The sequence below is a fragment of the Ochotona princeps genome, chromosome 1 (genome assembly GCF_030435755.1).
Source record: "Ochotona princeps isolate mOchPri1 chromosome 1, mOchPri1.hap1, whole genome shotgun sequence".
Lineage (NCBI taxonomy): Eukaryota > Metazoa > Chordata > Mammalia > Lagomorpha > Ochotonidae > Ochotona > Ochotona princeps.
The window spans coordinates 50759445-50772719 of record NC_080832.1 but is presented as its reverse complement, the minus strand read 5'-3'; the positions used below and the strand labels follow the sequence as shown (position 1 = coordinate 50772719).

Genomic DNA, 13275 nt, shown 5'->3' with positions numbered 1-13275 from the left:
ACAGCATGCAAATCCTCCACCCTATGGCACCAGCATCCCACATGGGCACTGGTTCATGTCCTGGCTGTTCCAGTTCCCATGCAGCTCTCTGCTTGTGGCCTGGGAAAGCAGCGGACCCTGCACCCACATGGGAGACCTGGAAGAGGCTCTTGGTTCCTGGCTTTGTATCAGCTCAGCTCTGGCTCAGTTGTGGCCATGTGAGGTATGAACCAGTGGATAGAAGATCTCTCTGTTTCTCTCCCCAATTTCTCCTTCTCTCTCTGTAAAATCTGCCTTTCAAATAAAAATAAATCTTTTTAAAAAATCTTTGTCCCATATTGTAGTGCTGGGTTCTATACTTGGCTCTGGTTCCTGACTCCCACTTCCTGCTAATGCAGACCCTGGGAGGCAGCAGGGATGGCTCAAGTGGCTGGGTTCCTGCCACTCTTGTGGGAGACTTGGATTGAATTCCAGTTCCTGTCTTCAGCACTAACACAGTCTTGATCAATGCAGGGGAATCAGTGGATGGACTTTTTCCCAGTCTCTCTGTTTCTTTCTCTTTCCCAAATAAGTAAACAATTTTTAAAAACCTGCATATCCTCAGCAGAGTGCTGTGAACCCAGACTGGAGGGCATATTGGCTGTTGGTAAATCTCCTGTGAATTATCCCTGTCTTCTGTGAAAAACTCTCTCCCCCTCTGCCTTTCATCACCGCTTCGCCTTCCCAGGATCTAGACAGTCCCCTCCCTCCCCACTTCAATAGAAGGAAATAACACTGAGGGCAAGGGGAAAGCGACACGAAGAAGGGAAACAGATTCAGTGCTATTAGAGAGAGAAGTTCCTGGTGGGGAGCATTTGTCTCTTCAAGGTGCCGGCCTGAGGGGCTAAGTTCACCTGCAAAGACTAGATTGTTAACAGTGCCATTTCAGAAAAAATGCTTTCCAGTAGGAAGATCTTGCTGGGGCCCTCGTTACAATATTGAGTCAAGGCTTTTCTGTGATGAGGAGGCTTCCTCCTGTTAGCAGAGAAAGGCGACTGCTTGGGACTCAGTACCACACAGCCTTTAGCTAAGCATTCATGGTTCTACACGTTAATCTGAGAAGTTCCTCAGAAATGCCGACAAAAACACCCATACATGCACGGTATTTCTTATCAGATCAGAACACTGCAGACTATCGTAACTGACAATAAAGACCAGCTTAACAACAATTCAGTGGCCATGTCTGATGCCGTGCCGTGCAGCATTTTTAAATGATACTGGAAGAAGGCTACGTCCAACATCATTGGAAATTGACTTTGCATTCTACATAATACCTGAGTGGGAGGGGCCCACAGAAGTATATATGTGAAGTCCTTAATTAGGAATTGTATTTTTGGTGTGACAGATACATGGATTCATTTCCTTTTCATTTCTGAACTGTTGGACATCTTTCAGTTGGAGAAGGAACCAAAGATTACTATAAGATCAGAAAGGTTCGCTTTCAGTGAGGTACAATGTTTAAAAAGTAGCTTGTGGAATTGTTTCCACAAATGACTCTCTTTTGGACCTGGAAATCTCTGAGAAATAAACCCAGCACCAGGCCTGCCAAGCTTGGGTTCTCAGGGATTCCCACCTGAGGGAACCGGCCTGTGATGGGTGCTCAGGGCAGGTAGTGGCGGCCACACCCTCCAGTCACCCAACATGTCAGTCTCAGGTAGAACCCCAGCGTCTCTTTTTCCCTTGCCAGCCCTATGTCCAACTCTCCCCAAGTCCTGCTGCTCCCCAGATTCTGGTCTCACGCTTGACCTCATACATTCTTACCTGTGTCTTCCAATCATCTGTTGTTAAACAACTGATTTGTTTGAAATCTGAGAGAGAAAGAGATAGAGATAGAGAGAGAGAGAGAGAGAGAGAGAAAGAGAGAGAGAGAGAGAGAGAAATCTTCCATCCACTAGTTCACTCTCCTAAATGGCTGCCATGGCTAGGGCTGGGCCAGGCCACAGTCAAGAAACCAGGGGCTTCAACCGGTCTCCCATGTGGGTGGCAGGTGCCCAAGGACTTGGACCATCCTCTGCTGCTTTCCCAGGTGCATTGGCAGGGAGTCAGATTGGAAGTGGAACAGCTGGATCTTGAACTGTTTCCAAATGGGACATTGGTGCTGTGTAGGCAGTGGTTTAACCTATTACACCACCATGCTACCCTCCAACCAAAGTATCATTTAAGCTGTATTCTTCCACCCTCTGCTTTAAACACAATATGTTTGTTTTTGTTTCTTTGAAATGCAGAGCGAGAAAGAGACTGAGAGAATTTCCCTCTACTGGTTCACTTTCCAAATGTCCACAACAGCTGGGGCTGTTTCAGGCCAAAGTTAGGAGCCAGGAACTCTCATCCATGTCTCCCACATTGGTGATGAAGAGCTGAATACTTGAGCCATCCTCTGCTGCTTCCCAGGGTGGGCATCAGTAGGAAGCTGAGTCAGAACTGGAGGATGGATTAATCCCATGCACTTTAATTTAGCATGAAGGCACCCAAGCAGTGGCTTAACCCTCTGTGCCACCATGCCTACATCATCTTGCATGCACTGGGATTCCATACAGGTACCAGTTCATGTCCTGGCTGCTCCACTTCCCATCCAGCCCCCTGCTTATGGCCTGGGAAAGCAGTAGAGGAGAGCCCAAGGTCTTGGGACCCTGCACCTGCAAGGTCTTGAGACCCGGAGGAGGCTCCTGGCTTCAGATCAGCTCAATCTGCAGCCATTGTGGCCACTTAGCGAGTGGATCAGCAGATGGAAGATCTTTCTCTGTGTCTCTCCTCTCTGTAAATTTGACTTTCCAATAAAAACAAATACATCTTTAAAAATATATCTATACCCAATGCTGGTGGTATCTGTAAAGTCTGAACATATAATTAAAATGTGTCAAGGGCAGACTTTACAGCATGTCAATTAGATCCCAAAAAGCTATTAAAAAAAAAAAAGATGAGGGAAAGTGTTTGACGTACCAGTTAAGATTTCCTTGTCCCTGCACCAGGCCGGGTCAGACCCCAATACCATTTGGTGTTCTGGAGGACCAGGGGAGATGTGGGACAGACTAGGCTAGGTCTCAACCCCTACTGAGCCATATGTGAGCCATATGTGGGTATGGACAAGCCATGGCTGGGCTGAAACATCCAACAGCAAGATCCAGAATGGGTTGAAAGCCAGCCAAGAAAAGCCACTGTTCCTGCTAGGACAGGAGGTGAACTGAGTAGGGCTGGCTCATGGACCTCCTGCTATGGGAAAAATCTGGCATTGGGAGGGGTTCTGATGGAGGAGCCTGGGCAACTCCTCTGGCAGGACACAGTCCCTGCAGGTTAGCGCAAGAAGCATGATAGGAAACAACCCAGAATAGGCCATGGAAAGTTTCCCACTGGCATACATTTGGAATGGGTCAGGGCCAGACCAAGCTGAATCAGTTCACGTCATCCACTGGCAAATCCGATCACCAGAACAGAGTGTGGGTCGAGCCAGGTTTGGTCGCAACAAAAACCAGTGCACAATATGGAATGCCAAGGTGAGGTTGCCTGTACTGGATGTGACCGCAGCACCCAACTAGTACACACGTGAGAACCAGGAAGAGAGGGGGCAGAGCCGGCAGGGGGAATAAGGGGGGGGGGGCCCTTGCTGGACAGCTACTCCCACTGGAGAGCGTGGGCTGAGATGGGGACAGACCAGACTAAGCAGGGCTACAACACCTGTGTGTGTCTCATGTGGCCTAGATCAGGGAAAAGCCAGGCTGGGCTGATTATTCCTACTGGTGCAAAAAAAAATTACAGTGGGTGAGAGTTGTTTGGGCTTAGCCGCAGCATCAGCTGGCAGAAGCTGGCACTGGGGGCTAATTCTGTCAAGTCATATCACAGAACCATCTGGAGAGTGCATAATCCGGGAGTGAGAGCAACCTGGGAGGGAAATAGTGGGCTCCTCACTCTTGGGTTACCACTCCCACAGGAGGGCAGGGGTGGCTAGACAGAGAGGCACTCAACAACAGCCATGAGGGCTGGATAGTGGAGCTGGTTAGATAGAACTAAGCTTCAATACCCATTGACATGTACGAGAGCCGAATGGGATGTGGGACAGACTGGACTAGTCTGCTACACATACTGGCAAACCAGGGTAGGGGATGGGCCTTGTGGGGGTTATTGTGGGTCGCTCTGACTAGGCTGCAGTTCCCACTGGCTTAAGCGAGGGATGAGTGTGTGCTGGGCAGAACCAGGCTGGACTGCAACACCCATTGGTTCCAGTGGAAGTCGGGGCTGAAAACAGAACCAACCCAGCAATTGCAACCACCAGCTGATTGGGGCGATGGACTGTGCCAGACCCTGTGCTTGCTAGAACACACAAGAATCTGGTCTGGGAATACCTCAGAGTTTCTTTGGGGATCTCCCCAATTGAAAAGCCGGACTCAGAACCCTAACCAAGAAAAGACAGAAGACAGAACAAGTCAATCAACCCCCTCAGCTGTATGTTGGCAGCAAAATACTGGGCAAATGGAGACTCTATGATGGACTATGTCAATCAGTGGATTCTTCAAAGACCTCATCGTGCTTGGAGTGGTGAAACTGACAGCAATTCATAACTGGTGAACTATCAAAACCACTTGAGCAAGTATCTCAGAGCATGCCCCACATCCGGGACTTGGGGTTGGTGGGAAACTGGGTGGGGCTTCTCCCTGAATATCTCCCTTTACCTCAGATACATGAAGGAAACAATATGGACATAATAGTCTTACCCCTTCCCTATAGCCCTTGAACCTTTTTTTCCCTAATTAACTATGTAAAGATTGTCAAAAACATAATAAAAAATCAAATTAGGAAAAAAAAAGATTTCCTTGTCTCACATAGAAGTACCTGGTGTAATAACTGGCTCCCCTCCTAATTCCAAATTCCTAGTTTTTTTTTAAAGATTTATTTATTTTTATTGGAAAAGCAGATGTACAGAGAGGAAGAGAGACAGAGAGAAAGATCTTCCATCCGATGGTTCACTCTCAAAGTGGCCGCAATCGCTGGAGCTCAGTCAATCCGAAGCCAGGAGCCAGAAGCTCTTCCAGGTCCTCCACGGAGATGCAGGGTCCCAAAGCTTTGGGCCATCCTCAACTGCTTTCCCAGGCCACAAGCAGGGAGCTGGATGGGAAGCAGGGCTGCTGGGATTAGAACCGGCATCCATATGGGATCGTGGCGCATTCAAGGCGAGAACTTTAACCACTACGCTATCGCGCCGGGCCTGATTCCAAATTCCTGTTAATGCAGACCCTGGAAACAAATGATGATGGTTCAAGAAACTGATATCCTGCCATCTACATGAGAGACCTGAGTTGAGTTTCTGGCTACCAGCGTTTGCCCACGCCAAATTTCAGCCACTGTGGACACTGAGGGAGTGAACAAGTTGACAGGAGCTCTCTCTCCATCTCACTCTCTCTCTCTGCCCCACAAATACATCAGTAAATAAACACGCAGAGGCCAGGTATTATAGCATAGCATGTTATATCCACTTGCATCAGCAGCATCTCATACGGCTGCAATAAATATTTTTTTAAAATAAGTAAGTCAAAAAGCTTGTTAGAAAATGTATAGTCGTGGGTCAAACACACTAGAGGAAGGAATATTCTAGTGATTGAAGAGCAGGGGCAGGTGTATGAGGTCAGCAAACAATGTGATGAGTCAGGAGGCCTGCCAGTCCTTGGGACAGTGCGAATGTGGTACACAGATAGCCCAGAGGGACTTAAGCAACAGAAATACAGGAGCAACCTGGGGCTCACAGCCTGAATCCAGAGACTTAATGTCAGGCTGGATGCGTGCTGATTTTTGTTGTTATGATTGACCAAAGGCCCCTTTCTTTGCCAGGCCTAAAATAGGAAAGACACTTGAAGAAAAGGAAGCACTCAGATGCTCCAAAACTCAAACAACTAATATGCTTTCTAGAAATCACTGAAGTCACCTCCCTGTGTCTGGGCAGATTCCTGTGAAGCCGTCCCTAAAGCATCCAAGTGAAGGAGATTCCCAGAGGTGTGGGGCGAGCTCAGAAGGTGGCGCCTTCTCATAGTTCCTTCTTGCAAGTACAGCCACACAGAAGTCCCTGAGAGCAAAAGCTCTCACCATGTGTACTGGGCTGGTGACATGACATATGGTTGGATGTGAGGCCCTTGCTTCCCCAGTCACCCCATCCAGAGTGTCTGGAAGATCACTTACATGGCACCTGGTGGTTGGGACCTCTGGCATACCAGTGGGCGTGGTCCCACGGAGTGTGTGCACAAGGGTTCGGAGGCTGCACCTGTGCGCCTGCTGGGTATCTCTGCGGGAACTCATGGGACCTCAGTGATGCAGGGAGATCCTGGGGGTAACACACAGAGGTCAAGGGCAGAGGTCTTTCCAGCTTTCGGATGCCCAGGACATCCTGGGGCTGGGAATCATACCACGTGTCTATGGTGGGAGCGCCTGGGGCCAGTCGGCTCCTGTGGGGCTGGGCGTCCCGCCATGTCCCTTGGTTGCTGTCTGGGGAGTCTGCTGAAGCATTGGGTAAACTCTGGTCGGCTTTGTCAGAGTCATGGCTAGCGTCAGAAGAAGCTGCTGAAAGCTGAGATCCTGGTTGTACGATGTGTTTTTCCAGAAACGAAAACTGATGCTCAGGGTGGGGGGCGCCGGCTCCAGTCCCGGCCTCCCACGTGCTGGCTGCAGAGGAGCCTGTGGGGAAATCTTTGTCGGCGTCTTGGTGCCTCCTGCAGAAGCTGTCTTCGCTCTCCTCCAGGATTCGAGCACGCAGACAGGCGACCTCCTGGGACACAGGACGCTGCGGGCTGACAAGTACCAGGGGCACCTCAGCAGAGTCTCCCCTGGGACAGTAAGGGGTTCGGGGAGTCCACAAGCCCTGGGGCACCACGTTCCTTGTGCCTGCAGCAGGGAGCTCTGATTGTGCTTCTAGAGCATTTTCTGGGATCGCTTTCAGCAGCTCGCTGGGGTATGGTTCCGATTCGTCAACCTCCACAGGAATGCTCCGATTCATTCTATCTTGTTTCTGGAACAAGAAACAAAACACGCCACCACCTCAGAAGACCTATCAATTCTCAAAGACAATCCCCACCCCCGCTTTCTGACCTCAAGGGACCTCATTCAAGACACGGCTTAAAATTACCAGTTGGTGTGATGCTTGTGCGCCTGCCGAGCCCCAGTCGTCATGAGTGAAAATCCACTGCCAAGGACCAAGGAAAGACATTGTTACAGTGTGGGCTGTTCCATGTGTGTATGGAATACATGATGAAGGAAGTCCCAGGAACTAATATGAACCTGTTAAGGGACAAACAGCAAGGGTGTTGACCAGTGTGCACACCATGCTGTTGGCTAATGCAGGGAGTGTGTGTATGCTTGCATATGTGTATCTGCTTATGTATGTGCAGCACACATGTGGAGAACCCAGACCGGAGGAACCCGGCTGCCTACGAGGATGGGAGCAGGTGGGGAGGGGCAATTGGAAGGGAGTGTGTGTGGTTCTCCAACTTTTACAATTTTGTTCCCTGTGACTGTTGCTTCATGAGTAAAAATAAACAGAGGTTAAACACACATACAAGAAAGCCATCCCAAGTTCCAAACACATGGAATACAGGGCATAGTGACATTTTTTACTTAGGAGCTTAGGGTCATTTGAGGGATGTGTCCTTCTGGCCCTGTGTCTGGAATGCAGGCAGCACTGACCGTCTGGTTTGTGATGTGGCAGTTGAACTAGCTGGGCTCCCTAGCCAAGCCTTTAGCCCAGAGTCCAGGCAATATGGCCTTTATCCCCAACAAGAGAATTCTTGCTCAGCCTAGCAAGCTCACTAATTTGGTTAAGATAAATGCTCAAGGGCTGAAGGGAGGCAGGATGGGGGAAAGGATACTCTAGGGAGCATCAGGAAGCTTCCAGAAACCTGCAATGTCACAAAAGAGCAAACAATTGAACGAAAAAGAAAAAAAAAAATTCCAGTTTTCATTCTATGTCAGGTCTCATATACACCTAGCTTCAGCTTAGGAGAGAGAAGGATTGTTTGTGGGTTTTCACTTGGGGTCTATAGAGTATTTCAACACCAAATATGGGCTAAGGCTTATTGTGCATCACACTCAGGAGTATGGATTCACTTTGTCCCACCCCTGGTCCCCACGTCAGTGGGAAGATGACAGCTGGTGCTCTGCAGTGCCCGGCTTCACAGAGGTGGGGCCTGCAGTGGTCACCAGATGTGTCCTCATTGTCTATGCAAAGAGACCCGCCCCCATTCCCTGCCAAATGAACCCTGTATGATGTTGGTGTCAGGTGCACACACAGCCACCCTCCCCACCGCTGCACAACCACCCTGGCATTGTTCTCATACAACAGGAAACTCCTTCTGCCCCTAATTCCTAGCTGGTCTCCCACTTCCTTCTGTCTTTCCCTTCCCCTGTCTATCTCTTTCCCAGGCTGCAATGCAGTCCCCCACCACTGGACCCTCTGCAGACAAGAGACCTCACCACTTCACCTGCTTAGACCTTGCAAAAATGCCCAAGTGCCAACAGCAACCAATGTATTTCCACTGTACAGTGTTTAAGAAGTCACTATTGTTTTCCTTTCTCGTGGTTTGTCTAGAGCTATGCAGTTGGATATGCCACCTAGCATGTTCCTCAGCCGGGCAGAAAATACCAGTCTTGTCTCAGGGCTGGCTGAAGCGGGTGTTATCTCCCGCACGCATCTGGGCGCCTACGGCCGAGAGGGAAGGCGAAGGGATGCACAAAGGGAGCTGGCTAATGGACTACGTTCTGCCGATCATTTCTCATCAGGGGACGCATTTTCATTACCTGCACTTCAGGTACAACTGTTTTACTTTCTCCCTGGGTTTTCAAACATGAATTCCTTAGAAGTGCTTCCCTACCAAGAAAAAATAAAAAGTTACAAATTCTGTTCTTCCAGTGGAGGGGCCTCAGGGTTTAGAGGAGGCTCATGGGAAAGGGACAAATCAGAGAGCATTTGGCTTAGCAGCTCAAGTGCCACTTAGAGTGCCTGCATCCTTACATGGGAGTGCCTGGGTGCGAGTCCCAGGTCTGTTCCTGATTGCTGCTAATGAACAATCCGGGAGGCAGCAGTGATGGCTCAAGTGGCTGGGCCTCTGCCACCCATGCGGGAGACCTGGATTGAGTTCCTGGCTCCCAGCTTCAGCCTGGCCCAGCACCAGCTGCTGCAGCAGGCATTTGAAGAGTGAATCAGTGGATAGCAACTCTCGGTCTTTCTGCCTTTCAAATACATAAAAATTGTCTTAAAAGGTGATGAGCGCAGTCATGTCTCCTGCGCATCTGAGGCCCTTTGTAGGGTGGGGGTTGCCATGGTTTAAGTGGTTCTGAAACCTGCACACACCCATGGTGTATTTCCTTGGAGGTTAGTAAAATAACACAGAGGGGCAATCAGCCATCTCACTTAGCGATGGGCTCAAGGCTCTTCAGAAAAGAGACAGGACCCTCATGCTTCAAACATGCCACCTAGCAAACATTTAAACATCAAATAATGATGGAACACTGTTCAGGGTCTAGTCTGGTGTGAGTGACCCTCTGCTGAGGCATATGATTAATTTCAATTTCTTTGGGCTTTTTAAATCTCTACCGGTGATGCTGACTTCAAAAGGCCATGTAGATACAAAAGGCCATCCAGTGCACATGCGCAAATGATGTCCACAGATGCATAAGCACTGATCCCATCAGGCTGCACCCAGGGCCTTGGCTCTGCCTGCTCCCTTACCAGACCCCATTACCCAATATACCTGCATGGCTCGCCTCCATTGGCCTTCAGATTCTCACTCAGTTGTCGCTTCCTTTCATTTCCGTCTTCCTTGCCCATGTTCCTTCCCTTCCCCTCTCAGAATCATCATCATCTTTCAGCCTACCCAAGTTCTGTCATAAACACGTGTCAATACCTAACCACCTCTTGTTGGGTTATTTTCGCCTGCCCCTCCCTGCAGAATGCAGAGTTCACAGAGAGCAGGGCTGGGGCCTATTCTATGTTCTCCAAACTGTTTCTGGCTCTAGGTCAGGACTCAGCCAAGAAGTACTGAGTGAGTGAATGAGTGAGGAATGCAGATGCTCAAGAAGCAACAGATCTGTACAGTGACCACGTCACGGGGGCAGGCACCAGGGAGGGTTCGGAGGGCCGAGTTCTCGCGCCACTTGGGCCACCCCTCCTTCTTCCTTTCACAAACATGCTATGGATCCACACTAGGGACCAAGCCTCCATGGTGGTCTTGGGCCATACTTATGAGGTCCTGCCCATTACACAGCAGCAGGACAGGTCCTGGAGCATCTGTCTGCAGGCACACAGAGGGCAGGGCTGATCCTACCCAATGATCACAGAGCACATTTGCGTGACAAGGCCACAGAAGAGCAGTGTGTTATGTCACAAAGAGCAGTTTCATTTGTTGCATTTTTATTGTTAATAATGTAAAACTTCTACACATAAGAAAGCAAACAAAAAACTACTCTTTGTACTGCTAACCATTTCCATTTTTCCATGTTCCCCCTAGCCTGTCCCCAGGACTTCTCCACATGCTGTCCGCTGGTTGGAACTCTGGCATGGTCTGTGCTGCAGTCTCTCACAGAAGGTAGAAGCTGGTTCACAGGGCAAAACCCCTGAACCCCAGACCAGCGGGATAGGGGCCTGGGAGCCCAGTACTGGCAGAGCCTGGGCAGCCTGGGAAGTAATAGCTGGTGCTGGAGCTCAGCAAGCCTGGGAGAAGCTGGGGGCACAGGCCTGGAGGACAACAGCCATTATCACACTGCCACAAACCAGGAGGGGATACCTTCGAGGACAAGGAAACCTAGGGATGTCAGGCTCAGAATCTCTTTCTACCACTCCTTTGCTGGATTCCCCAAGCTTCCTCACCACCACCACGACCCTTTTGCCCTGAGACAGCAAAGCCCCACAGGTACTTGTCTGCTTGGCCAGCAGGAGTGCCAACTGTTCAACTTGGCAGCAGCTGTCAGAATTTCTAAAGCATCTGCTCTTTGACCTAATAATTTCATTTCTTGAGAATTTCCTCCATGGTAGTATGTGCATGCCACAAGCCATGTGGCAAGGTTTGGGATAGTACAGACTAGAAACAGTCCCTGTGTTCTCGGAGGTTCTTGCCTTTTTAAGCTGTAGTACAGCTGACAGTGAAGAAGTTGGGGCATACATTTGGCATAGCTGTACGGGAAGCCTGCATTCCGTAGCAGAGTACTACCTACTTTGCTTCTAATCTAGGTTCCTGCTAATATGCGCCCTGGGAACCAACAGCAGATGGTGGCTCCAGTAGTTGGGTGCTTACTATCCAGATGCAAGACCAATATTGAATTCCAGGTTCCTGGTTTTGGAGATCTGGTTGATGCAGGCATTTGGGGATTGTGCCAGGAGGTGGGAGATCTCAGTACAGAGAGTATGTCACCCTTTGTATAAGATTGTATATCAGAGTGCTTAAAAAAGTTTATGGGAGATGGAATTTAAAAGTGACTTAAACAATTTTTGGTGCAAAACTGAACATACACATAGGTGGGCTAAGAAGTGGCTGGTCCCAGGGACTTCCAGCCAATCTGAAACAGGGCACAGATGAGCTGGGGTCTTACTCTGATTTGACTCCAAGGGTAGTAATTTTTCTTCTCTGGAATCCCATTCTCCTAAGTGTAGGAACTCTTCAAATCTGACCAGCATCTTTCTTCAGATCTTTCTGTTATATTCTCTCTCCCTCTCCAAAGTCTCTCACTTGGGGCTTCCTTTAAGTCTCCTAGGACCTGAGGCCTTTCCTTTCCTTTCTGCACAAGCAGCCCGGCTTTGCAAATATCTTACACAGACAACAGCAGCTCTGACATCTCATGCAGCAGTATCCCACTGCTGTCTCACTCGCAGAATTTCCTGTGTGTCCACACCTCTCTCTGCCTTTTTTTTTTTTTTCTGCACACAGGTCTCTCTTGCCTCCTGTCTGTTCCCAGCAACCTGTTTCCCCCTGGAGCACATCAAGCTTGAAATTCATAGTTTCTCAAAACACAGCCAATTCAGTTCTGAGACACTACATTTCTCATCTCATCACTCTTCTTCAACCTGCTTCCTCTTCCATCCTGTGGCCTCTCTCTTTTTAAAAAGATTTGTTTATTTTTATTGGAAAATCAGATATACAGAAAAGAGGAGAAACTCCCAAAGTGGGAATTTTTGATTTACTCCCCAAATGGCCGCAACACCCGGAGCTACGCTGATCCAAAGCCAGGAACCCAGGAGCCTCTTCCGGGTCTCCCACACAGGTGCAGGGCCCCAAGGCTTTGGGCCATCTTCTACTGCCTTTTCAGGCAACAAGCAGGGAGCTGGACGGGAAGCAGGGCTGCCAGGACACGAACTGGAGCCTATATGGGATCCTGGGTGTGCAAGGTGAGGACTTTAGCTCTAGTTTCAGACTATTGAGGTTTAAATTTTTTTTCTTCTACATTAGCATAGTAAGACATGTGACCTTGGCAAAATTATTTAACTTCTCTGAGTCTCATTTTTCTTATCTGCAAAATGGGGGAAATAGCAACACTTGCCCTATGGGGTGTCCTGAAAACAAAAGGAAAAGGAGATAAATCACAGAGTGTGAGTGTAGAACTTGGCACAAATGCAGTTCTCAAAAAACGATGAGGTGTGTGGTACAGCAAATGAAGCTTCTGCCTGCAACATCTGCATCCTCTACGGGCATCAGTTCAAGTCCAAGCTGCCCTACTTCCAACCCGGCTCCTTGCTAAAGGCCTGGGAAAGCAGTAGAGGACAGCCCAAGTGCTCGGGTGCCTGCATCCACACGCGAGGCCTGACCCAGCTGTAGTCGCTGTGGCCATTTGGGGATTGAACCAGCAGATGAATGGTCTCTCTCCCTGTCTCTCCTTCTCTCTCTGTAACTCTGCCTTTCAAATAATAATAGTCCCTTTTAAAAAACCCTTTTTAAAAAAATGACCATTTTGTTATTTCTTACTTCAGCAAGTCATTTATCTGTGGAACTCTTTTTTTAAATAGATTTGCTTATTTTTGTGGATTTGTCTATTGGACAGGGGTGGTGATGGACCCAGAGAGAGAGAGAGATCTTTCATCTGCTGGTTCACTCCCCAAATGGCCACAAACAGCCTGCAACAGGCTGAAGTCAGGATCTAGAACCTCTATCTGGTCTTCCACATAGATGGCAGGGGCCCAAGTACTTCCCAGTACTTCTCAGGCACAGTAGCAGAAAGCTGTATTAGAAGTAGAGTAGCCAGGACTTGAATCAGTGCTCCAACATAGAATGCACACATCTCAAGTTGTTGCTTAACTTG

At 48.9% G+C, this 13275-nt stretch overlaps 1 protein-coding gene across 3 annotated transcripts in view; it reads right to left on the bottom strand.

The window, feature by feature from the left end:
- The window catches only part of TRAF3IP2 (TRAF3 interacting protein 2), a 47851-nt gene that overhangs the window by 28706 nt on the left and 5870 nt on the right, over window positions 1–13275 (bottom strand). Inside the window, exons 2-3 of one of the 3 annotated variants that reach the window (XM_058657849.1) lie at window positions 8788–8857; window positions 6181–7003 (exon numbers count right to left, since the gene is read on the bottom strand). In XM_058657849.1, coding sequence (XP_058513832.1) covers window positions 6181–6991 — 811 coding nt within the window. In that variant the 5' untranslated portion in view covers window positions 6992–7003; window positions 8788–8857. Of the gene's footprint in view, window positions 1–6180; window positions 7004–8787; window positions 8858–13275 lie in introns of those variants that run through there. The other 2 variants (XM_058657900.1, XM_058657791.1) reach the window with 2 other exon arrangements.